Raw genomic sequence first — 27,572 nt, 5'->3', positions numbered from 1 at the left:
AGCGGCGGGGAAGAAGAAAAGGAAATTGACGGCATAAGGAAGTCAAGTGCAGAATGAATGTGGAGGGGAAAAGTCACCTTATGTTGTGGGCATATCAGAGAGGAGAGAAGGGCTGTTGTCAAGGTGGCGTATAATCTCACCTCCTCGGTTATTGATGGCGCCGGGCTTCATGACAGGCACAGTCTTATGATTCACTTTGACAGATCTAACTCTTGATTTACTACAACACTTGGCGAGGAACGCAGCAGTGAAACAACCTTTAAATATCAACGTTATCACAGACGGGGTAAAACATCAAGTCCATATTCAGTGTGCCAAGAATGTGCCGACTGTGATCTAAACCATCCACAGGGAGGGAAGATCCCCATCAGATGGACGGCTCCAGAGGCGATAGCGTACAGGAAGTTCACCTCAGCCAGCGATGTGTGGAGTTACGGTATCGTCATGTGGGAGGTGATTTCATACGGAGAGAGGCCCTACTGGGAGATGTCCAACCAGGATGTGAGTCACAAACACATGCCCTCATGTCTCAGCCACAGTGTTAACTACGTTTTTTGTATGTTCCCTCAACTGTTAAATTTCTCTCTTTATGATTGTACGGTCTTGAACTATGTAAAGAGACTATGTTGATTGCGATTTGGCATTATACAAATGAAACTAAATTGAATTCAACTATAAAAATCTATTTTCCTGAACATATTATTCTTCCCCCCTTCCTTAATATCTGCCTCCATCTCCCTGTAGGTGATCAAAGCAATAGATGAGGGCTACCGTCTTCCCGCTCCAATGGACTGTCCCGTGGTGCTGCACCAGCTCATGTTGGACTGCTGGGAGAAGGGACGGAGCGACAGGCCAAAGTTTGGACAGATCGTCACAATCCTGGACAAGCTCATCAGAAACCCAGCCAGCCTCAGAGAGCTGGCCAACAGCTCCGCATGGTCAGTGGGACACAGCTGTGAATTAAAGTTGTGGCTTCGACGTGCAGCGAAACATGCATGTCGACTTGAGATGCTCAGGTTAGATTTTAGGATGGTACATGCATTGGTGACATGATCACTGCTTTACATCTACACTGTAAATCTACTTGGACAGGTTTGAAGATTGTGCAAAGTAGGAAGTGGGTTTTGGTTTTATGGTCCGTTGGCTACACATTGTTGACAGAAATAACAACGTGACGAGGAAGAAGAGTCTTATACACAGGATTTAGAGACTTCTACTTCCACATTACTACTTTTTGCACAGTTTATGGTTTATGTCTGCCGTTCACACTACTCCAGAGAGGCATGGAAAAGTTTCCTCGCCCCAATCTAGTTTGAAAACTCTGCATTGTAGTATGGAAGGGCGAAAATGGAGACATTTGGAAATGAAGACGTGGTCACCCGCATTCTCTTCCTAGTCTGTTTTTTATTGGTCCCGACACGACGACCAGCAGTTAAGGCAGAACATTGTAAACACTTGTCAGTACTAGTTCACCCTCGTCATTGGTCTGAGAGGAGAAATCCCTGCTCTTACTTTTCACCATTGTTTTTTTCTCGTTTGTGGTATTTTCTGTAACTAAGCTATAAACTGCAGGGTAGACAATCTGCTTCCTGCTGACATGCCCAGTGTACGTGAATGGTCACGTGATATACATTTTCAGGTGTGTTAATAAAGACTGATACGAAGGTACAGTGCTTCAGAGAACGCTTCAGTTTTAAAACGAAAACGTATTGTAGTATGGGTGTAGCCTCATATGGCTTTAAATAACAGTGTTGTTTGTCAGAGTATTTTGTCTGTACGTGCAGATGCAATTAGTCCTGTGTCAGCACAGTATTAATTAAGTTTGAGTAAATACAGAGATCATTTATAACAATTCAAAACAAAAGGAAGCAAGGAAGACGAAGGGGGAGGGGGTCATTAATCATACTTACCCACTAATGGGTAGGTTTAAAGTTTAGAGTTTATGTTTTCTTTTTTACGGTGGCTTTGAATCTGTCATGATGCGGCTGTTGCAGAATTAAAACTATTCTGTCCAAATCCAGAACCACAAATAAGCATGGATACTCTGACAATAGTCACATTTAATAACAGTTCCAAGGACAAATGATTGGCATCGGCACAAGTCGGAAACTGTTTAGCCACTCAAAAGGTTGAAACTGGATTGGGTTGTGAGTGTAATTTGTATTCCAGCAGGGAGGACCTGTCCACCCCAGAGTTCAGTGTGAGCACAGTGGATGAGTGGTTGGAGGCCATCAAGATGGGCCAGTATAAGGAGAACTTTTCCAGTGCTGGATATGTCAGCTTCGACTCAATCCTCTACATCAGTGTCAGGTACAGACGGCTAGTGTCTCATCATTGTTGAATAAAACCCTCAAAAGGTCCAGATTGCCAGATACAGACGTTTTATATTCCACTTGAGAGTCATTTCAAATTAAAGAAGGGGATTTACTGTAATTATATCTTGGATAAAAAGAAAATCTCAGCAGTTCCTTGTCTTTTGAAAATGTATATTTATCTCTCTAATAATATCATTGATGAATCCTATTTTTTAAATGTACTTCTTTTCTGTCTTCCTTGTAGTGAACTGGCTAAAATGGGTGTGACTCTGGCTGGTCACCAGAAGAAGATTCTGTCCAGTGTGCAGAGTCTGCAGACCCAGGGGACGCACGTCCAAGTATAACAGTGTCCGAATAAACACACAATGAGACAGAGCCAAAATGGAGGCTCCCGTGAAGACTTTCCCCAGCAGAAATGGAGTTGCAATGGATATTGTGGTGCTCGGGCCTCCTTTGATTTGAGACACATCGAGTTGGAGACAACATGGACGCTTGACTCCTTCACCTCCTCGCAGTTTCACCATTCTTCCCATGCTCGACGGGCACTACCAGCTTTAGCACTCAAGAGTCCCAGCAACACAACCACCATTATGGAGCAACTGAGAGACACAACATGTAGAGCATCTCAGATCATTCACATCATTTGAGCTAGACAAAAGAAAAAGAAAAAAGATTTTTAACTAAAGAAATTACGAAAAACAAATTAGAATATAATTATCATCACTGTCTGTGAGGTGTACAGTTGGTTTTTACTGTATTTTCTTTGTTTTAAGTTTTCACCTTGAAGAGTTTAAAAAGGGTCTGAAGATATGTATATGTGTAGATATATGTTTATATGGGCTGCGTGTCCCACAACCATCGAGATGGACCTAACGTTTGTATTAATGGTGAGGTTTATATGACTCAACCGTGATAGGAGTTATTACCTGGTATATGTATGGCCCCTTCCATTGCTCTCTGTACATAAGAAGCCAGTGAATGAGCCAAGACTTTGAATGACATGAATGTGTGATGGAAACAGAAAACCTGGACCTTTAGAGATAGTGAGGGATGCAGATTTTGCTAGTTCATGTAGGATGGAAGTATGACTTGTTCAAACATTTTACTGGACCAGGACAAGGGCTTCCCTGGCGACTGCACCTAGAAACACTTCCATAGCAACCGGACCCAGAGAGCGTCTGCTTGTCTGCTCAAACTCATGATGTAACTGGGTGCAAAGTAACAGCAGAAACCGCTTGAGGTGAAGATAGCACAGATACATTTTTACTCTTCCAAAACTGTCTATTCCAAACAAAATTGCCTGTTCAGCTCTAACAGTATGACGTTGGTGGGAATATTTCAGCACAAGAGTTTGCCTTCCCATGTTTCAGGTGTTTAAAGAAATTGAGCAAAGGTGATGCAAAGGTCATACAAGAGATGACACTGTCTGGGGCGTGTAAATTGTTTATCCAGTGTTGTGCCATATACAGTAAAGTAACACTGAAATGTTGCATACGACCATCCCTACTCTTCTTTCTTTTTATCAGCTCCCATGGCCGGATGGTTACACAAGGCCAGTCACAATAAGTGTGTTGTCCAAAATAGTTTGCCTGATGAAGATGAAATATTCGCAGTGTAAACTTTCAGCGGTGCCACAGAGAGAGGGTAACATTTACTTTGTGTATTATCAGTCATGCCAACCTATTTCAAGCATCCCTAGTTTCAAACCAATACCCACAAGTGAATTTACAAAACAGTGTTTACAGCAAACAAATTGGTTTGATGGTTTTTCCTTGTAAGAAGGAAACAGCTGCTTAACACATTAATTACAAGGTTAGATGTGATGGGACCCTGTGTGTGTGTGCACTGCATTAATGGCACTGAACCTGCTTTTAGTGTAATCCCAAACCCAGTTTTAATATATGTGGTACTATATAGGACCAACAGTGACATAAAGTACAGTATATATGATTGTATCATAGTGTAAAATATGTACAGTGTTGATTTCCAATGTTAGAATGTTTGTAATGATAACGATGACGATGATGACTATGATGTACTTTTATTGTGAAAAAGAGATTTCTGAAGTACTTGTTCAGTGGCAGGTCTTACGGGAGAAAAGCAAAGGGAGGTTATTTGTTGGTCTGAACAAAGGAATGTAGCATGGTGCGAAGCTTCAGCTTTTGATTGACAGGTGACGGTGACTGCAGTTTATACCATAGAGTTAGAATGAGTAGAATGTACTCTCCTTGTTGGGCGTACCCATCTTAGACAGTAATTACATGCACATTTTGAGCCTTTCTTCACATACAGCATAACTTTTGGAAGGTAGGGACGAGGTGAGGTTGAGATAGGAGAAATTTCTTTCATCAAATTTCCACAGAGATTGAATATTTGTTAAACCCCCCTCGCCCACAACCTCAATTATTTAGCAATTGCACCTAACCATGGCATACCTGTCAAGCTTTACATTTCGTCACGTGATGAAGTATTGTGAATGGAGCTGTTGCATTTTAAAAATAACTTGGAGGGTGATGTCTTTTTTTAGCCTTTCCCAAAACCAAAAACACAAGAGTAAAAGAGCAAAAAAAAGATATGATCTTCTCTAATGTGACCTACAATTGTCAGCACATCTGGCTAACTGGCTTAGTACCTATAGTAGTAACCAAGCAGTGCTTCCAAGTTGAAGGAGCAGTAACTACCTAGGCAAAAGAATTTATTGGGGTTAAAGGTTAGCATCTGTAACTAAGGGATAGGGCCAAGCAAACTGTCAGTTGGAGAGGAGGCAAACTGGGCAGTGGAGTAAAAACTTCCACCTCTACTTAGCAGCAGAAAAAGCCTTTTACTTGTTTTTTCATTCACTGAATTGGTTAAACAATTGCATTTAACGGATACAATTTACAACTAAAAGAAAATAATCCAGAGATTGATTTCTCCTTGACAAACCTCTTCTTTTTTTTGTCCAATAAGTCGCAGGCAAAAATACAATTCATACCGTCTAGAAGGGTTCATTCTACTCTTGCTAACTCTATGAATTCACTCTAGCGGACTACCCATGACCGCTGGCCTTTTAGATGCCTTATTTACTGAGCTATTGTTCATTTCTGTTGCCCTATAGAGGTGATATTAAGAGTAAAGTGTATGTACAGGTAGTATTTATCAGTGTTCTTAAGATGACATCACACTGACACCCTGGTTTTGTAACATCCCATAATACGCCCAACCCGGGACCCCTCCAACGGCACCTTCACTCTTTACGCAGAAGTAATTTTGTTCTGAAATATAATAAATCTTAAAGCCGATCACCAAGTCAAGTTGAAAGAGAAAATGACAATATTGTTCTTATTTATTTGAGTAATAACATATTCAGTGGTGAATGTGATTGGCTTACCTTTAGATTCATTTTTTGGTTGCATAATTGTTTAATTGTACAAAAATTCCTCATGCAAAATCAAGGTAAGAACTACATCGAGTATCGTCTCAAGAATATGGCTTTTATTGTGACTTTTTTGTATGAGCTTGTTCAACACTATCCGATTTTAGAAATTTTAAGAATACCCACACTCTCTGAATCCCAGGTTCGTGCCACTGTTCACTCTATAAAAGGTTAGATATGTGGGTTGTTTTGCTTGATCCGAAATATGACATCTGTCCTCCATATCCCACCAGCTCTGTATTGTAAATGTCCCTGAGTGATTCTACTTTGAGACTTTCAGCCCTCTGTCTCTACTCCCCTCCCTTTCTCTCTCTCTCTCTCTCTTTCTTTGGCCACCGTTCAGTGCTTATTTGTCCCCATGCCCGTTTCCTCTGCGTGGCTTGTTGTAAAGGGTGTAGGCATTCTAATGTCTTTCATGTTGCTGTAATAAATATGCTAATATTTCTAATTTCTCACCTGACGCCTGCAGTGTCTTTTTCTCTTCTCACACTCCCTGCGCCTTTTTCCTTTCTCTCCCACACACATAGTCACGTACGCACATACACTGAGACTTCCAGAATATGATCGTTTAAAAATGAAAGTGCAAGGAAACCCTCACTTAATATTTTATGCTGTGTAAAAAGCTATCAAATGTTGTTTTTGTGAGCGTCTGACCAGTGAATGATTCAAGGGCATTGTCTCATCTGTCCCAAGCCCTGCTCCATTGCTGACAGTGGTGGTGAAATCCCCCTCATGACATTCTTGAATGGGAAAATATGGCCAGTATGCAACCACAACTTCATTATGAGTGTGTGTGTGTGTGTGTGTGTGTGTGTGTGTGTGTGTGTGTGTGTGTGTGTGTGTGTGTGTGTTCCTTACCAAGAGATAATTCTGTCTCAGGGGAGGGGGAAGGTCAATGACTCCTGGCCTTGGTTAACCCCTTAATGCACTGGCCCAGTTGCTGTCACTCTATGTTACCGCCATTAGACCACATTTAGCCCATCATATTAGGTTGCATATTGCCCTATCGTTCGCTGCCGCTCCCTCCATGTCGTTCTCACACACACACACACACACACACACACACACACAAAAGTCAGCTCTTTTCTCCATTTCCTCAGTATCTATCTCCTCCCACTGCCCTCCTCTTAATCTTCCTCTTGGCCCTGTGCATCCCCATTTTTTTCTTTCCCCCCTTTCCTATCCATCCTGTGCAGAAAGAGGTTGTGACTAGTTTTCTGACCTCGAATACCCCATTATCTCCCCCTTTCTAATTCCCCCTACCTTCCTCCATCCATCCATCCATCCTTCCTTCCAACCATGTATCCATCTGAAGGTTTTCTCCACACGCAGCCCTCTTTTTTGAGGTCCATTGCCTCTTCTCTGTCCAACCGATATCACCACTGGGTTTCCCTTCACTATTAAAGGCCAATCCATAACTTTGGGCTTTTGTCTCCAGGTGTCACAACAGGGAGAATGTCATTTCACATATTTGCTCTGGATAACACAGGGGGCTACCAAGAGCCAAAGGCTTAGGCGATTGATTCTTCATGCAGCGGCTATTGGCATCATGTGAAAAGGTCAGGTGTCCCTCTGGAGAACACTTTAAAAGGCCATTGGTGACTGATGAGCCTGTCATGTCTGTATCACATACATGCACAAGTGCTCTCTCACTCTGTGTCTCTGCCTTTCACTCTGTTCCTCCACTCTGTGCTCTCTCTCTCTATCTCTCTCTCTGTCTATGACACACACATTCACACTCCCATGGGAATGGTAATTGGGCCCTTCTGTCATGCTGTCAGGTGTGGGTTTGAGTGTCCCCTCATGTGCAACAGCAGACATTAGAATAACACAAGAGACCAAACTGCCACTGTGACCTCGGCGTGGGCCCAGCCGCACGTGTACATGTGCATTTGAGTGTGTGTTTGTTCATAGACGTGTGACTGTTTCGTAATGCTTGTGAAACCAAAACGGATGCTCATTGTGTCGCGGGACCCTGGCGCTGGTGCAATCGTAACAACGACAACAACCAGTCACTTTTTCAAACAGAATTTGATTGGCTAGTGCCTGCGCTGCCACTTAAAAAGTTGAGCACTGCTCACTACCGACCCGCGCGCAGCCCAAGCACTGCGCAGCAACAGAACCACAAAGCAGTTCACCAATGCATGACATCACTCCATTCAAAGTGAGCAAGTAGCGTTTCCGCTGAAACCGCAGACGCTTACGTGTGATCCGCCGTAAGTGATCGACCAGTGTGAGACAGACGGAGAGAAGTAGATAAAATCTGAACCAGAGGTAAGATTTCATCAGTCGTTGGTTAAATTTGCTGAAGTTCCTGCTATGTCGCTCTTGATTGCATTGCGTGTCCTCTCTAATCAAATATGACCAAGTTCAGACGGGCTCAATGTTCCCCTGTCCACACACACACACACACACACACACACATGCACACACCAGTCCTCTTCAGTCTCATGAGGTTTTCGTTTGCTTTCGATGCTATTTCCTGTCTCAAATTTTCATCAGTAATCAAAGTTCCTGATTGAATTTGAAAAGTGAGCCCGGCTCTATAAATCACATTACATGCCTCACTCCCATCATGCCTGCTCTCATCAGCCACAGCAACGAGACGCCACCCCGGGTGTACGGCAGCTTCAGGGTCTGTGTGTGTGCACGTTCTTGTGTTTGCTTTGGATTGGGAAAAATATGTTGGCAGAAGTCTGATTTGATCCATGCAATTTTTTTGTTGGGCCAGAAAATAGCGAAAGGGTAGAAAAAGGATAAAATAACAGGAGCGATATGACCTGGCTCAGATTGTAGGTGGAAATAGTTGTTTTTTTTGTTATTCAGTGTCAATTGAATAAAAAGATAGTTTTTATTTCATCTGTGTGGATCAACTCAGTGAATTAAGTGAATAACTCTCCTCTTCTATGCTTTTGTTGGTATGGATGAAATACTAAACTGGGCTACCAGTTGCAGGTCCAGTGGTTCAAGACCAAATCCAATAGTTTTGTTTTCTCATTCGTCCCTTTAGCTGCACAGCACACTGAGGCTACAGTAACATTTGGTTCAGATACAGTAAATTTAGTGAAACAATTCAAACCAGTTTGAAAGCTGCGACCTGTATCTCTGATGGTTTTACAAAATATCCTGTACAGTATTCTGTAATATCCAGTATAACATGTTAAATGTGTGAGGTTATAAAAAGTGTAACTGGAGACATTAAAGGAAATAAAAATTAATTTGGAGACCTTTTTTTTGCACTACTTGTGAAAGGTGTTTTTTAGACGTTAAAGACAAACGGCACAAATGAGATGCTTGCAGAGCCGCAGCACCAGAGAAACAAACAACACCATTGGCCACTCCATAATTACTAGTAGAACTACAATCCCACCAGCGTCCCTTGGTTCACTGCTCACCACAGCATTTCCCATAGGGCACCAGTGAGAAGTAAACATGGCACTTTTGCTGTCTACTTGAAAAGAACCAAAACCATCTGTACCGTGTGGAATTGCGCAGTGTGATATTTTGCGTCGCCTTGTATCTCATTGGATCGCATTGCGTCGATCAAATCATGTCCATTCACACGACACTGCGATGAGGCAGAATTGCATTGTACGGCAGTACAATGCAATTCTGCATTGTATTAGCAGTCACATTCATGTGTATGAGAAATTGCATCGACGCGTGCGTCGCATTCGCCCATACGCACATACCGTCTCTGCACATAGACGAGCTGATGGACCACCGTTTTCTGCCAGAAGGGGAGTGTATCCCACCCCGGACACAAACTCTTTGAGACACTCCCCTCTGGCAGAAGGCTGCGGTGCATCAGGAACAAAACCTCACACCACCGTTTCTTTACCTCTGCAGCTGATTTTATCAACAAGGTCAGAGCCCCCCACTGGCACTGACTCCCCCCATCTCATGGACATTCAATGCACACACCACCTCTGCACCTCCCACCTCTTAGATTACTTGCACTTTTTCTCCTGCACAACCCGTACAGCTGTAACTCTCAGGGGAAAATTGGACATATTCCCATTTTGCACATTTTATTGGACAGTTTTTCTCCACTGCTCCTCTCCTTGTACTAACAGTACTTAGTTTTTAATTTGTTTTGTTATGCACCAAACACCGGCAAATTCCTTCTATGTGAAAACCTACATGGCAATGAACACGATCCGGATTCGGATTTGTTCACAGTACAAGTGTCACAAATCGTTGTGTAACAAATGAAAAATAAGAGAGCGCTGGAGACAGACGTATGACGCCCGGGTCCTCTCTCGCCTTCGCACAGCTGGTCAATCCTGGCGTGAGGTGGGTGGATATCACATTGTCCATTTTGGAAAGAAATCCCACTTAAGAGACACAAAACGGCAACGGAAAGACAAAAACAATGTCCTGAACAGCAGTCACCATCTAGAATCAGTACTAACAGAAGCAGATGGAGCATGAACAGAAAACGAGGAGAAGAGAGTAAATACTGCCTGAGATTGGAAAGAAAGAAAAAGGTGAAGAAAAAAAAAAAACTCGGATGGTTTCAGAGGAACTGAGACAATATTGACCACATAATCCCTCACAGATGTGGAAATCACAGTTTAATGCTTGGCAGATATGACATGGTGAATTGCTATTGGATGACTCAAGCGAGACTCTGACCAAAGACAAACTCACTCTCACTCACGTCCTGCCATCGACGGAGAAGAGATGATGAAAATCTAAATTTAGAGCAAATGCAGAAAGACCACATCTGCTCGCCTATAAATTACACAAACAGATACACAGGCCGGACAGCTGGCGGGACTCAGTGAGTCGTGTGGAGTGATAATTTGAGTCAAAGCCTTTCTTTATTGTATTTAAGTTTGATAACACGTCCTGCTCGGAAATATTCAGGACTAGCTCTACCTTTCTGTGAGAAGCCCATTCTGAACGCCGCGTGGCGGCTGATTGCAGTAGATTGCATGATTTCCTGCGCCCGTTGCCTGCATGCGTACATGTGTATGCGTGGAGAGCACGAGTGTTCTTTTGTACACACCACGTGTTTTTGTGTCTCCTATCCTGTATAATCAAACGCAGCTCTTCGAGTGCCATCAATCAAGCTTTGATGTTTCAGGGAAGAGCCAAGAAACCACAGCAACCCCCTCCAATGTGCCGCGGCCGGGCCGTTTCAGTGCTGGTGGAGACACAGGAAATGTGTTTTCTACACCAAGAGGAGGTGCAGAGACTCACGAGCCTGCAACTAACTATGTACATTATGTAGATCATCATAAGACATGTGGTTATCGCAAACTACTCTGCAACGTCTTGGCTGGTGAAAATAGATGTTTCTGTGGCACAGTTGTCTGTAACATCAAAGCATCGGAACAATATGGTTGTATTCCGCACATCGCTCTGCATACCATCGCTCCTTTCATCATCCTGTTCTTTCACTCCGCCATTAGCTCCAGTACTTTTCTCTTGCTTTGTTTCTCGTCTGAGGAGTAGATGAAGTCGCATTCACGACACCATGTGTTGGAGATATAAATACAGATGCAGTATATGCAATATAATATGGTTTTGTTTGACAGTAAAATAACTTTGCAATTGTTAGAGCTAAAACAGATTTTTTTTTTTGGCTTGCTCGCGCACGCACGAACGCACACACACACACACACACACACACACACACACACACACACACACACAGCAGTGTTAAAATCAAGCCCTCAGCAAAAGCCAAAAACTAGTGTTTGATTAGCCATTTAAGTATAAGTGGACTGTAATATTAAATAAAAAGGCAAGAAATGAAAATTATAAATTTTTCATAAACAACATTGTGAACATTTATTAATAGCAAAATATGAATGGCCAAAAACCTACGTGCAATCCGAATTTAAAATTCTGACTAAAGAAAAAAAAAGCAAACCCATAAAATTGTATTTGACCCAAAAATGATTTGAACCGTTATTATGTTTGAGACAAAGCCCCATTTCTTTATCACAGCTACGAAACCTCAGGAGAGAATGTTTGGCAGGCCACTGTCTTATGATATTCCAAAGATAATGGGTGATTTTTTTCCCCCCAGAGTTTAGAATGGAAAGCCCAGAACATTTTTGCTGGTGGGTTGGAAGGACTTGAAAAAGAACCGTCTCACTGGAGCATCATTAGACCTAGAGAAACTGCCACTGTAGGTTAAAACTCGAAGTTCATCCATATTGTGGTATTATTGTGGCTCTGCCTGGATCTTAGATTGGTGAAACACATGAAGGACTCGTGAAAGCTGAGAGGGTCGGAATGGAACTCCCAAAAAAACCCCTAAAAGAACTGACGCACGCTGGTTCTCTTTGTACAATTAAAAGACCACCTTTACTTTTACTATAATGCCCCACGGGGATCTACTCCTCCTCCTCCTCCTCCTCCTCCTCCTCCAGGCAGTTTGTCATTGACGTAATGGCTGCCATTGACAAGCGGGCATGTCTGTAGTAAAAAACCCTCACATATGACAAGAAGCCATCACTGACTTTCCTGAGACCAACAAAAGGATTACAGGGAGGAGAGAAAGAGTGATCGACCGGCACGGTTGACAGACTGGTCAATGAGTTGAAGTTAATGACATTTTTCCTTTTTCTTTTTTCTTTTTTTTTCTGTGGTCAGGGGTCAATAACCTATCCAAGACATTAGGTTCTTCATATGCATTTCTATCAGACCACATGAGGCACTTGTAAATATTCATTACATTGTTTCTTATTGAGTTTAATTACAAAATGAGGTTATACGACAGGTTTTGCGTTGTTGTTGCTTTTTAATGCACCCGATGCGAGCATCAAACTGAAGTTAATGACCTAAGAAAATTTTTCTATAAAATTATTACATCTGCTGGGAGGTAAGATCCATTTACATGCTGGTTGAAGAAAGAAAAATCACCGTTTAAATGTGACAACCGTGTATTATTGAGTTTCTCCAGTGGGTTTTTGAAAGGTTTTTTACATCTCAAGAGAGGCAGAATGGGTCAGTCCACCGCTTTGATCCAGACTGAAATATCCCCCAACATTTCCTCTTCCATCATTGTCAGGATCAAAATTGAAAGTTCTTTGGTTTATGACTAAATACCTGCAAAACTAATGACCGAATAAGCCTTGTCACTGTGTCTCTCAGAGGTTTTGACATGGAAATTGTACTAGTTTAAGGCAGGAATATAATGTGGGTTTTTATGAATATTCACTGCTAAATAAATAAAAGTTAACGAACATGATACAGAGCAAATGTATACACAAAACTTCTTGGGGAGAACTCAATAAAATAAACACTGGAAGTGAACGGGGGAAAACCGAGCAGGGCGAACAAATTACAAGTTGAAGTGAAAAAACAGATGGTTGGTTTTTGTAGTGTAAAACCACAATCACATGGTTTGCAAAACTTCATGGAAAACTAACAGCAACGTTGCAGACACACCGACACAAGCACACGTGCACATACACACACACACAAACACACACACACACGCACGCACACACACACGCACACACACACACACACACACACACGCACACACTATCCCCATAACCACATGAAGTAAGCATACATACACTGTGATAGCTGATGTTTGACCACACATGACGTTACTAAAACTGTGTGCAAGTGCTGATGTTAGCTCTACTCAGCCTTTCTTTCTGACTATATCTTTTTTTCGCGCATCTCTGTGAAATAAATACATGAATATTGTTCATGTCATTACAAAAGAGCATTTTGTTTGTGCACGGGTGTGTGTCCACGTACAGTATGAAGCACAAATGCAAAGCTAAGGGTAGGCAGTCGAGGCCCTACATCAGAGACACATGCTCACTAACAGAGGTTTGACCCAAATAACAGTGTAAGTTATGAAGGCTTTTAGGCTCCCAGGCACCCATGGAAATAGAACAGAGAATAATGTGAGTCTGACCGTGGCCATTCACTTCAGTTTATGTCCCAGTCTTTTACTAGGACACATGGCTGTGGTTCTTAATGATACAGACACAGTAAACACAATATTAATGGACGCTGGGTTTACAGAGATGTACTCAGCGGCAAAGGCACGGCCGTGCGCATTATTACGGATGTGCTCACAGAACAAGAATACCAAGCTGCTGCAGGTACTGACGGGCTGATTAGAAACAGGGATTCAGTGATAAAAAAGAAGGAAGAGGCAGTGCAGTAAATGAGGTAGATACAGCGATAGAGGCAGTGAGAAACTTGTGAGAGATGGATGGATGAAGGGGGAGAGACGGACTGAAGCACAGAGATCATTAGTACTCCGCTGTAAGGCGCTGGCCCATGGCAGGGTTAGAGGCTGAAATGGACTGTTAGCAGCTTCTGGAGGAGATGACATCTCAGGCAGGCCCAAAGGACGAGTTAAGACATCCCAGGCACACACAACTCTGTGTGCGTGTGCGTGTGTGTGTGTGTGTGTGTGTGTGTGTGTGTCTGTCTGTCTTTCTGCACGCATGTAATCCTGTGTGATACCCTCCCGTACTGCAGCGGGTCATTTGCCTCAGTGTTTGAAGTGGAGATGCAGCTCAGAGGATCAAACTCCTGTCACGGCTCCACAGATCAGAGCACAGAGCGATGGGACGCCATGAGAGAGGATGAGAGGGCAAAGACAGACAAATGGGATGACACAAGACCCCCCCCCCCCGCCCCCACAGGGTGTCTTTCGTCTCATTTTCCTGATTATGTCCACACAGTTAATATGTCGAAACAACATCCATGCATGCATTTTCCGGCCTCTTTGCTAACGATCTCCATCTGCACTAAAGTGCTTGAACAAACATCACTGTAAACGTTGGTCACCTAAAGGACAGGAAAACAACTTGTCCAGATGCCGAACTACAGTGTGCATAACAGCCAACATCTGGCGGGGACCGGGACAAACACAAACTTATTACTGAGTCTGTCCATGTCTGAACACGGCCAAACTCCAACTAGCTTAATGTATTGATCTGGTTGATGCCCACCAAAGTTACTTACTAACCATAACTGAAATTTGATATAAAGTGGAAGTAAACTTTTTGACTTAAACTTGTCATTATGATGTTAAAACTGATTGCACAGTGTAATGACCACAGAAAAACGCTGCCATCCGCACTTATATTGGTCTTCTATAATCTCCGCCTCCACACATGGTGAAAGTCGCTTGGCCACCAGGACTCGGATTTCACAGAAAAATGACGACACATGAGTTCCGAGGAAAACCGGGTCCTTACCAACGTCTTGCGACTGCGGCGTCTTTACGACAGTGACCAAACAATAATACCATATGGACACACTAGTGGCATGATAAAAATCCAATTTCGTAATTTATATATTTCACAACCAAACTCTTGTCTTGTCACAGACACATAACAGCACCTGCAATGACAACTGCTGGGTTAGATCAGCTACACTGACGAATAGAAAGAGTGATCGCATAGTGAAGTAGGCTCACATTGTTGCTTTCTCAAAGGTCAGCACAGCGTCAGAGGCCAACCAATGCAAAAGAGTCTTTCCTTTGCATTTCTCACCCTCTCCATTGACAGACGCATGAGAATCATGGAAATGAGCATCAGCGATGGCATTACACTGTTCTTTTTAATCTGATACACAGTCAGATGATTTACTTAATGCCGCCCATTGACTCATGGCAGACAGATAGGGAGAGGGGGTGGAGAGAGAGAGGGTGGGTCGGCAATTTGTGCGTTCACATGTTTTTCTCAGACTTATCATCGTGCAAATTTGGTCCCACTTTCTGCTGATAAGGTCAGCTGTCAGTCTACTCTTGTTTGAGAAAGCGGATAAGCAAAAAACAGGCACATGTGCTGGCGTTTGCAAACTGATTTTCAAGCTGATTGTGCATCATCACAGCACATACAAACATCCATAAACCCCTTTTCATTGTGTTTAACGTGATGACACCAAACTCAAACCTTGCATTAAAGAGCTTTGCCTCTTTTTTCCTTTATTTTCCTCGTTTTGGATTTATTTCATAGCCGCGATGTATTCTAAAGACTGCCCTCTTGTAATCTACCAGTCATGAGCTCATGAGTCATATACTGTGAATTCAATCGCGTGTTGCAGTTAACCCCCCGTGGGATCAACCCGTCTGAATTGTGCAGTGCAACAATAACACCGCGAGTGACGAGCCTTTCTGTGGAGAAATGCTCCTGTGTGCAGGTGCCAGGCACTGTCATCCTGACATATTCATCCTGACTGCGGCAAAGAGACTGCATAAAAGGTATTGCCAAAAGCTGAGTGTTTGTTAAATGCAGATGAATGCGATGGTTTGGAATGAAGGTGATATTTTATTTAGGATCAGACGCTCTCTGTTTGGTAATGCAGCAGCCACTCTCGCAACAACATGACAGCCCCTGGAAATGGATATTGATTAGATGAGGTTGATGCTTTTTTTCTTTCTCCACTCGTTTCTCTCTCTCTTTTTTTACACTCCCTCCATCTCTCCCCCTCTCCACCCCCCCCCCCCCCTCTCTCTCTCTCTCTTGCTGTTTTTAATACGCTGCCTCTCCCCTCAGCTGTCTCACAATTTACCTCCTTCTCTCCGTCTCTCCCTGTTTGTTGTCAAGCCGTAATGTGCGATGCGTGGCAAAGTATGATGGATGGTCAGAGACGATTTTAGGGCCCCGCACCTGATGCCGGGGTTTGAGGACACCTGATCAAATTTCTGTCATGTACGTGTAAATTTTGTGTGTATCGCTGCATGCATGTGTGCGTGTCAGAGAGCCAACCATAACAGAGAGAATAAAGAGACAGAGAGAGATTTGTCGATGTGTGTTTGTGTACGTATATGAGGAAAAAAGAGCCTTGCAGGACCAAAGCCAAAAGATAAAAATTGTTCTCAGCCTAGTTGATTCAATACAGGGACAGAAGCCTATTAATATCAGCTGTGGACCCAACCCGTGGATCAGATAAAGGAGATAAAACTACAAAAATACCGGCGATGATATTTGACACAGAGGAATTATATCAATTTCCAGCCCATGCGATTCATTTCATTTGAGACAGTAAGAGACAGCCTTGTTCATTCTGTTGTATCAATCAATAACTAACAGCAAATGACTGAAAAATCAATGTGTGTGTACATGCTTTGCTCCATCTCTGTATACTGTTTTGAACCTGTATGCGTTCAATATGCCGGCCTTCAATGCCATTGGCTCACATTGTTAAAACTCCAGCAGTTCAACAGATGTAATAATAAAGTCGGGACCGAATCACTCACTCACAGAGATGCATACATTTATCCCCAAGAGTCTTATCTAACCTTTACCTTGACAATAACACCCCGAAACGCAACCCTTCCCCCAAATCATAATCCTGCAATAACAGTTTTTTTTTTTAGCTTCAGCTTTTAAATGTTACACTTTGCTCAACTGGGACTGGTGAGAATCAATCAAACCCTGAATGTGCAGGAAATGTAAAAGATTGAACTGAACGAAGCTCAGAGGAGCAGAGGGTGACCACAGGGTTGGGTGATGAATCTGCATTTACATAAAGTAGTCATGTGATCCATATGAAATTAAAGTATTGATTATACAGGAACAACTAAAAAAAACCCTAATGACAACCAATCCATTGGTTTACCTCGCGGCGACCAGCTTTTTGTCCCCTAATTGGAGGTAATTGTCCTTAATGTGTCTGTGCAAGAGGAATTTATAACCACATTGTGATTAATACAAGACCAGAAAGAACAAGAAAGAGAAAACTAATTGTGTTTGTGAACAACAGTGTTCTCTGCAGTAGTTTGTGACATCATTAACATTCCAAACGCACTCACACACAGCCCCCAGTGTACCACCACACACACACACACCACAAGACAGTGTTTCTCACACGCACACACACACTCACGCTCACACACACACATGCACACGACTCTGGCATTATCTTTTGTGACCATACACCCTCATTAGCATTCCGCTCTGATCCCTGATGATAACCTCTCCTGGGCGGACGCCGCACCACGATGACTAGGATTATGGCTTTTGACAAGTCTAATTAATACAGACTTAACGAGAGCATTCAATAGCATTGATTAAACATGCTGGGGAAATTAATAATTGCCTGCAGGTGAAAGGTTAATTGACTTATACAAAATCCTGTTAGACCATTAAATGCGTCTCAGGCCTCGCTCTTTTGTCGTTCTTTCTCTGTGCTCCCTCTTCAAGGGACATTTGACCCCGAACACACATCACCTGCAATCACGGCTGGTTCGTGACAAAGGCGGCAGCAGTGGTTGCTTAGAATGCAGAGTGTGAGGAGGCGTACGGCAAGAATTCCACTGACATCATTTGTGTTGCCTAATATATTTATCAAGCATGGTTACGGTGACATCCGTAGACAAGAAAAATCCGCTCACCAGTTTTCAGACCAGATGAAGATACTGCAACCTTCACCAGTCAGTGAACGTTATGTACAGCTGCGTACTGAACCACTGGACCACCGACCACCTTTAGATCCTTTATTTAAGTAAACGCATCACAACAGTGATGTACAAATATTTTCATTAAAGTAATAATCCTGACTGAAACAAATCTGTTTAAGCAAAATGCAGGGAAGGTACTAAAGTAAATGTCCAGCTTTGGTCCCTCTGACTGATGAATTATTATACATGGCATCATTAGATGAATAATACTGAGTAAGTGTGTGAGCAGCATCTTACTGTTGTAGCTGCTGGAGGTGGAGCTAGTTTAAAGTACAGTTTTATACACAGGGACAGCAGATTAATGTGAGGGGTCGGGAGATGATGAATTCAGAGAGCAGAGAAGACAAATGTTCTGACACACAAATTTAACAAAAATGTGCTTCCTTTTTAAAAGGTTGTGTGAAACATTCATCTTTATGGTAAATTGTTACTAAATCTGTCAAATAAACGGTGGCGGGAGAAATCTCCAGAACTTTAATTATGTAAAAGTAAGTATTAGTAGCACAATGTCCTCAAAGTATCAAAAGTAAAAGTATGCATGCATAAAAAATTCTCCCACCCAGTGTTTTTCACTATAATATATGAGGTTATATGATAAATATCACAGCTGCGTTAATGTGTATGTTGAATGTTCCTGCAGTAGATTTTTAAAGAGTTAATTTTGACTTAAATTATTCGTATGATCCTCAACATTTTTTCAAAATTTCAGTCTTTTTGAGCTCATTGTGTGTGAAAACTGTCAGTGTGACGGATTTTGTCCTTGGTTCATCGATGGGTTTTGCCATGGGGATAATCAGGAAAGGCCCTGCAATGGGTGGGCCGATGGATAGTTAAAAAACTCCAGCCTTCTCCCGCAGGTTAAACTTTGGACTCGCAAACAACCTATAACGCAACACTGTCGGAGACTATGGTTGCACTTATGCTCACACCATTCATTAATAACATCTAATGAAATGAATGAACACATCACTTTTAGTCCTGAAATGAAAGACAGACTCCATTTTTACACCCTAATCTTCAGAAGAAATATTGTTATTTATTGTAAACATTAACAATATTGTTATATATCAGGGCCATTTGGTTAATGCTGCACATAAGTCTTACACTGGAAGGGGAAACCCTCAGAGAAGAATGGTTATAATAAGTGTTCAAGCTATGGCAAAATATAAATTGAATGTTTTCTTCCACAATTTCTGAGTTACAACTCTTCCTAGAAAACATACACACAAAACAATTCACTTGTTTCTCTATAAGCCTCGGGTAAATTCCTCTCCGATGTCTAAATCTTTAGCTAAACTACACTCTGCCGGAAGTTCGCTCAAAGCCAATTTTCCCTCCACAGCCGTCTTGTCTTCTGTGCTGTGCTCTAGGCATCCACTCCGCTGCCAAGATGAACAAGATGGAAGGTGAGAAGCAGACTACTGTAAGGGCACGCTGCCCAGCAGCCGGGCTTTGATCAACTCTGAGTCAAACACACCGGTGGGCGTCGGCCCAGGTGTATAGCTCCTTCACCCTGCTTACGCTCGTCAGCGAAAAGCCCGCTGCCATATGCACAATGCTGAAAGGAATATAATACGATTGATCTGCTCTTCTCTCTACTTCAGGGCCACTCTCTGACTCCAACCAAAACAATACCTTCTATTTCAGCTTGGTGTTTTATTCGTTTTGGAAAGATATCAAATCACATTACTTGTTTACGTTGTCGATTTATCTGTTTTATCTGCCAAATTAGATAAACAAACCCTTATATATTCCCCACTTTCTTAGAGCATTTTCGTTGCACCTATATTTCCATATCAACAACAACAAGCATAGGAGGAAGGGAACCAATGATATGTTTTGAATCTACTGTAAATATTTTGCCACTTGTTCAGTGAGAACTGTTCTTTTCTCCTTTCCGCTCCCCACATGAGGATCAGCGATCAGACCTGTTTTTTCCTGATGTTGTACTGTGAATTTTTTCCCTGTGTTGTCACTGCCAGCCTAACATCAGTCGTGCCCTTTTCATTCATATTTATCAGACTGTGGGCATTGTTTTGGAGCTCTTGGAGTATGAGGAAAGGTGATGGGGTATATTCTTAAGACTGTACTTTCCTTTACCTAATAATTCATGTCCTCCAGTTGGCAATCTGTGGTGGTTCTGAATTCATTACAAGCAAGTAAGGTATCTGTGTTAACGTTGAAACAATTGTGGTAATCGCTACACCCACACCACAGTGTGAGAGCTTTTTAAATGGAAGGAGCATTTACCGATCCATGTCCACAGAGTATCCTGTTAAAAAGCATCTAACGTATTACCTCAGCTCCATGCAGAATGCAAATGTGCTCTATATTGTTGAGGAGAAGGCCATCAATGTGGCACGGAGAGAATCTAAATCACACTGCAATGTCTATGCATCATAACTAATGGAGTTGGACCAGCTACTGCTCTGGTCTTAAATGCATCTGTGAGGCTGGGATGCAATATTTGTGTGAATAGCTGCAATGTTTCATAGTGACTCGAGTGCTTGTTGAGATTGTAACATTGCCAGATGGGCTGTAATGCAGAGCTTCTAACTGATATGTTAGGTGTCAAGGGGAGTTTAAATTTATAACTGTAGCACAGGTCTGTATACCCTTTAAAACATCAGGTAATGTACAGTAGATACAGTGCAGGACCAGGAGCACAATGTGGTGCACCTTATTGGATGTCATCTCTTATAATAATGTGTCAGTCTCTGTGCATGTTTGTGTTTCTTCTGTGATCGTGTGTGTGAGTCGGTGTGTCACATTGTGTAATCCAGTGTGCGTGTGTGAGGTCAATCACCAGGGTTCCTTGTCAGAGAAAGGGCAGGGAGGATCCCAGAGGGGTTAAAGGGGACAGCAGGACACAGACAGAGGTGACACATGGAGAGGACTCGGGTGACATTTCCACAGTGGGAACCGGCCATCACAGCATAATGACGAACAAGGTCTGCTCTTACTAATCAGAGAAACAAGCAGGATGTGATGATCGGCATGCTCACACACTCAGTGCATAAGTACAAGCGTTCACACTTCTTTGTCCATGACATACACAGTCCCTCCAATATGTCTGATTAATTCTGATTTAACAAATAAATAGAGAATTAATTCATTGGCTCATTCATCACCTGTTTTTCAACAAACACACTACACACACACACACACACACACAAATAAAACCAGGCTAAATTCAAAAGTCTCTGTGTGTTGAAAAACACTTGACCAATGTCAGCAGTGGAGCAGTGAAGCAGCACAGTCTCAGTTTAGTCAGTCTCTCTGCATCTCAATAACAGATGTCCCTGGGCTGTCGATGACTCACACTTGCTGATCAGGAATTAATGAAGTGTGAGCGTTTGTGTGTGTGTAAAAGCATCAGTACGGGAAAACACAGGTATTATTAAGAAGCTTGTTAATCCTAGGCTTTCATTCTCATCGTAAGAGTGTCATTGCAGTTAGGAACATGCAGCTAAACCCATAGACTGAGTATGAAAATGGACGTAGTCAACGGGTCCGGCAAGTGAAGCCAATGCAGAAGTGCCCGAAGCCTGTATTCTCTAGAATACCCAGCAGAAGGCGACTCTAAGGTTGTAAAAATAACTTTCTATACAAGTCTATGAGAAAAAATGACTCTCACTTCTCACTTGATAGTTAGTTAATGGTCTCAATCTCTAGTTTCAAAAGTCCTCTTCAATACAGCATGTTGTTCATTTTGTAAACGATGCTCCCATTTAAAGTAAAATTGACGATAAAGCACGATATGCATTGTGGATACCCTGTGATTGACAGCTAGTACCGTTCAACGGCTGCGGGTCGCAGGTTGACGTGCAGTTGACGAGCTCAAAGTCAGCCCCCCGTTTGTCTTGAAGAACTGTCGCAGAGCAGATTCCTGATATGACACAAGACACTGAAAAGGGCTGGAAAGCCTGAAACTTAGATAGTTTCACAATAGTGGAGGTTCTCTGAGGGCCCTTTCAGCCCTTACCAAAGGGGGGCCCACAGAGACTGCTCATGTGTAGGGCCCAGAATTTGGTGCTACACCCCTGGTCAAAATACATGGATGTCTTTCACATAGTGTCAAGACTGTTACTTCTTCACATTCTGTTCATAATGTTGAGTTGGTTTTTGAATCTTTTAAACTAAAATACTTACATTTTGCCCATTTTAAAAGTTAACTGGTGTTTTCTTTCGTTTCAGTTCTGTCTATCAGGCCAGGGGAAAAAAAGGAAACAGCCAAAAAAAAAAAAAAACCTTCCAGGAAAAAAAGTCCTAAGCAGTACCAGATGTTCAACACAGCAAATATAAAAGGTTTCTTAATTTGGGTATATATTGAATCCCTGCGTGTGTTGCTATTGTTATATATCAAATTGCAATTTGATATATAACAATTTTTTTTCTAATGGAAATGAAAACATGGCAGATTGCAGTGATTCACAGGTTGGCTACTTTGTTTAGGGGGGGAGGATATCAAATATGAATAATGGATAAAAAGAGCAAAGGTGGTGTGGATGTTCAGGGACTGTGGGAGTGCGGAGATAAAGAGACTGTTGGAAAGGCTGTTTGAGTGGGTTTCAAGTGCAGCGAACGGCAACAAACACGCAGACACACAGTGGCATACACGAGGAGCCACTGGCCACGGGCTGTACAGGACTGAGGCCAGAGAGATGAGCTGCGTATTGATCTACACAGTTTGAGTTTCTTTGTGAAACAGGATCTGAGGACACAAGCGAGAGCCTTATTTAAAAGTCTCCCTATTCACATCCATATCTATTGATTCGTGCACACTTTCATCCAGCTTTAAGTAACTCTCTGGTTGCCTTCTTTCTTTTCCCTGCATCTCCTCTTCTCATCTTGTATTTTCTCATCATGCTGTTGTGCCTTTTGCAGGCTTAAAGTGTCCCTCATTTTTCCTTCTGTCAGTCTCGTGTTTCTTTTATCCACCTCCCCCGGTGCCTTTTTAGGAATTAGGTGAAATTTTGAGAGCATCCAATATTTCCTGATCATGTTCCCATGCGATTCATCTCTGAGTGATTGAAACTGGTCTATTATGGGTGTTTATTTTTCATATGCGTTTCCCATAAAAGTTGCCCTCCTTATCCCCAGAATCCCTTATCTCTGACAGCAACAAATTGAGTGGATCAAGTCAATGTAGCACAATCACATTCCACGGTGACGAGCAGTTTTCAAGCACCAGGACACACACACACACACACACACACACACACACACACACACACACACGCACACGCACAGTAGAGATAACAACTATTGTTCTGCGGCAGATTTGATTGGCTGCGGATGCTGTTGTCAGGCCGCAGGAGTAAAAATATGGCTGTCGTTATTGTGTGCTGTCATAACTTGGCCGGTAAATCTCCCCCTGAGTGGAAGGGGAGGGGAGGGCTGAGGGAATTGATTCTCTTGTTGCACTTCATCTTTAACCTCTCCGCTCTTGGTGCCGAGCCAGGGGCCTTGGAAGCCAAATCTTCATTATGTGTCAATCTACAGGAGGAGACGACGTTAGTGGCCCCTTCATCTGATCCACTTTTTAATCACCCTGCGCTCGTATCTAGCTTGACAAAGATCCCCTTTCCTTTCCTCGTCTCCATGTTTTTAACCTTCGCAGAATCCATTTTCCCTTCTCTTTCTTCTACCTCCATCAGTTTACTCCTTGCCTCCGTCTCCTCAGTCCCCTCCCCTCCCTCCTGCCATCTGACTGCTACCCAGCAGCAGTTGTGAGCAGACCTCCACTGTTAAGCGGGATACAACTGATAACGTCAACCGTGCTGTCTGTGACTGACAGCTGGGTAAAATGGCTGTGGCAGCACACAGAGGCATGGAGAATCCGTTTTGAGGCAGCACCCGAGTCTGTCCCCGCGCCCATCTGTCAGACGAAAACACGAGCACAGACTATCAGTCACAGCTGACCCCCAGTCAGCCATGTGGGGGACGAGCTGGGAGGGGAGAGGCTCAAAGCGACATCAAATACGCATGAAGATCAACAGATGGCTCTCTGTCAATCATCATCTTTCTTTTTTTGGTTTTGTTTTTATCTCGCCGCTCCTTACTCAATTTCTCACCTTCATTTACTCATTCTCTTTTTAACCAAACAATCCAATATATTGTTATGAATCCTGTATCGTTCCCGCTAAATCTTTCTTTCTTTTCTCCTCCATCTTCCTTTGGTCCCCAGGTGGTCCAGCAGCAAATGTGACTTGAGCTCAGTCAGGTGTTTCACTGCTCTCCCCCCACACAGCTTAGATTGCTGTCATTAGACTCACTCTGTGCTATTTCACTCCCACCGTAATTGGAAGTGCTGTGAATGAAAGCAGGGCCCCTTGATTTCATACTTTGAAGATACTGATAGCGGTGTGCTTGCCAAGGGGAGGTGTGTGTGTGTGTGTGTGTGCGTGGTTGCGGTGGGGGCAGTGTAAAATTTGTGAAAATGTAGCCTCACAGAAAGAACCGAGTGAAGACGGGTGGATTCGCAGAGTAAAGTGCGGCAAATATTTGGATAATTACATCAAGGATATTTTCATTCATACCGAGACTCTGGGGCTTGTTTTAGAGAGCTGCAGTGAGGCTGTGACTTTTCTCGGCTCCTTATTACAGAGCACATAGTACAATGTCTAACACCTTGTTAATGAGCGCCAAGCCGAACCCCAGAGACATGGCTGGATACAAGAACCGCAGGACACGGAGAGACCATCTTCTCTCTCATGCTCGCAGATAAATTGATCTACGTGTAATAACATAATTCTGCTGAAAAGGGACAAAAATGTACTTTTAGTGAGGAGGAAAAAAAATAATAGTGTAGAGTGAACACTTTTACATATAACTGTACAAGATGCAAATGAGATTTTTTCACCTTGAATAATCATCTGTCTAAAAGGCTGAACCTCACTGGGAGGTAATTACACTGCTCTGATCATTAAATAACCCCTGCGCTCTCTCTCAAACCCTTTCTGGCGCTTCTATCTCTCTTTGAAAACGCCCAACACTTCCCCACTGTGTGTGCACTGAAATTATGCCACCGTACACCCACGTGTGTGTGTGTGTGTGTGTGTGTGTGTGTGTGTGTGTATCACACTGTGGCCCCCACAGACCCAAATGTACGATGGCACATGATTCGCACACCTCCACAACATCTGAAATCATAACAGCCTTGGTGTCAGCCACACTTGTTTTAATACACTACTTTTTTCTTCCTTTTTTTTTTTTTTTACACATACTCCCCCACCTTATGTATTGCCATCCTCCCATCACTGATGAAGAATCTTGGTGAACCAACAAGGCCATAGTTTATCTTTTAGTTTAAGTTTTGAGAAAAATAAACACTTTCATTTCTTTCATTTCAGGGTTAAAGAACCCTTCCAGTCACGTTTTAAAGTACATAAAAAGAATCGGCTATGCCTAATATTTAGTTTAACATTGTTTACCCCCAAAAAAAGGTTTTAAAAAAAACCCTCTGTAAAGGGACCGGAAACCATCCACTCTTTCTCCCTCATTGACAAAATTCTGAGACTATAAAACATGATATGCAGCCAATAAAAAAAGAATTATAAAAAAAAAAAAAACATGACATGTTTGACTGGAAGAATGTGCGCAACAAGATGGCTATCGGCGACATCTGCCGACTCATTAAATTTCACGAACTGCCAATGCTAACTCTAACCGTCTGCTGACACACCGGCCGTCCTCTCATGGATGCGCTGCCTCTGCGTGCACTGGAAGTTTGCGGATTTCTTCGCCTCACATTTGCATATTCAACAGCGATTGGTTTTCTGTATATGTGACGTCCCAAATCTAGCCCACCAGGATTCGTTTAAATTCTCCTACTCCGGGAGAGGAATGTGAAAACACCTCTATAGTGACAAAATGTCCTCAGATACAAGTCCCTCTAGTCAGTGTCAGACATCATAGAGGATATAACAGAAGAAAAACAAATATTTTGAGTGGAGGGCGACTTTAAGGGTCTATATTGAATTGGAAGATTTACATTCACCAAATATCTAGACAAATGATCTCATCCTTCGTCCTGGGGATGTGAAGAAATTATTAATTCCATTATGTTGTTTTTTTTGTTCAACTTTCCAACTGTGGTAAGCAGCCTCACCTGTCTCACAGTTGTAACACTAACAAACACCTCAGTGTAGCGCAGCTGGCGGTTTCACTGCTTCACTCAGATTAGAGAAATCACCAAACTGCAGGTATAAGCATAAGACCGTTATTGTGTCAAAGCACAGCTGTGTAGTGCGAGGACACGTGGATTCAGAATGAGTGGCAGGAAAACTTCGTTTAATGCTCCCTTTACAACTCGACAGGTGGATTGGTGCCAGTTCTGATACGATGAATAGAGCAGAAGAAAGTGGGACACAATACTTTGAAAGAAATGCTCCGCTGTAAAAAAAATATTAATATATATATATACACTACATTGTTTTATATTGTATGTTTTTTTTCGCCAGATGTGAAGTTTTCTGATTCACGACTGTCTTAATTGAATTTGGTTCTAGTGGACCTCTGGACCCAAGCAGCTGCACAATATAAATATTCCCTGGGCTGTTTCTGGTTGGAATCCGGGATACAGCGTCTTCAATGTGTAGAGATCAAAGTCGAGCCCAAAAGGAACCTTGCTCATTCATGGAAGACGCTGCTGTTCCAAAACTCATTATGCCAGTTGTCAGGAGAAGGTCAGTGCTATGACACAGAGCTCCACGCTGCCTGGAGGAATTTGGTATGGATCACCTTCTGCAACACACAGAGCTCAATTCCAGCTGTCATCAGGCTGGAGGAGGCAGAAATGCATTACCAGCCAGGATAATATGCTTTATTATATGGCTTATATGCCGTCTCACGCTGCCTCGGGGCAATGAGAGGAGCAATTACAAGGACGGGGATGTCTAGTGTGTGTGCGTCCAAATGTGTGTACGCACATGCACACAAACATACCTGCCAGCATTTACCTCTCAAAGCCAATAAACTCCTAATGTGTTATTTTCAAAGTCGCATCAATGTTTAAAATGTTATCAGCCCGTGGACATGCACCGATGCTTACCAATGATCTCCGGTACAAGGTCATCCAGTGTAATCCAAACACTGTAACACACCCATGTAGAGCGACGCATTATTGTCCTAAAACAATACAAGATTTTTCATTTGTTAGTTTATTTTGTGAGTTTATGAATATTTGTGACACTCACACAGTTCATCTGTTGCAACGTTTCAGCAACGATCTGGTTGTTTTGGAGGATTTCGGCATTAAGTGACTCAAACACCCATAAGTCTTGCTTTTATTCACAAGGGAACAAAAGCACTAACTCAAATCTTTGTTCGATATAAATGAAAATTTCGCCCCGATACCACCAATAGAGCTTCTCCAGTGGCACAGTAACATTGAGAATTGCTGGCTTTCATGTTCCACCTAACAATAATCCTT

The 27,572-nt window shown here is 42.6% G+C and overlaps 1 protein-coding gene and 1 long non-coding RNA gene across 5 annotated transcripts in view; one reads left to right on the top strand and one right to left on the bottom strand.

Moving 5' to 3' along the window:
• epha4b (eph receptor A4b) overlaps positions 1 to 6,185 on the top strand; it is a 78,146-nt gene extending 71,961 nt beyond the window's left edge. Inside the window, exons 16-19 of one of the 3 annotated variants that reach the window (XM_035635867.2) lie at positions 352 to 501; positions 745 to 938; positions 2,173 to 2,310; positions 2,560 to 6,185. In XM_035635867.2, coding sequence (XP_035491760.2) covers positions 352 to 501; positions 745 to 938; positions 2,173 to 2,310; positions 2,560 to 2,659 — 582 coding nt within the window. In that variant the 3' untranslated portion in view covers positions 2,660 to 6,185. Of the gene's footprint in view, positions 1 to 351; positions 502 to 744; positions 939 to 2,169; positions 2,311 to 2,559 lie in introns of all 3 variants that reach the window. The other 2 variants (XM_047332197.1, XM_047332198.1) reach the window with 2 other exon arrangements.
• LOC124850034 overlaps positions 1 to 27,572 on the bottom strand; it is a 115,909-nt gene that overhangs the window by 30,817 nt on the left and 57,520 nt on the right. The gene's annotated exons all lie outside the window — the stretch shown is intronic.

Source organism: Scophthalmus maximus, chromosome 5, assembly GCF_022379125.1.
Source record: "Scophthalmus maximus strain ysfricsl-2021 chromosome 5, ASM2237912v1, whole genome shotgun sequence".
NCBI classification, from domain to species: Eukaryota; Metazoa; Chordata; class Actinopteri; order Pleuronectiformes; family Scophthalmidae; genus Scophthalmus; species Scophthalmus maximus.
This window is presented reverse-complemented; position numbering and strand designations above follow the sequence as displayed.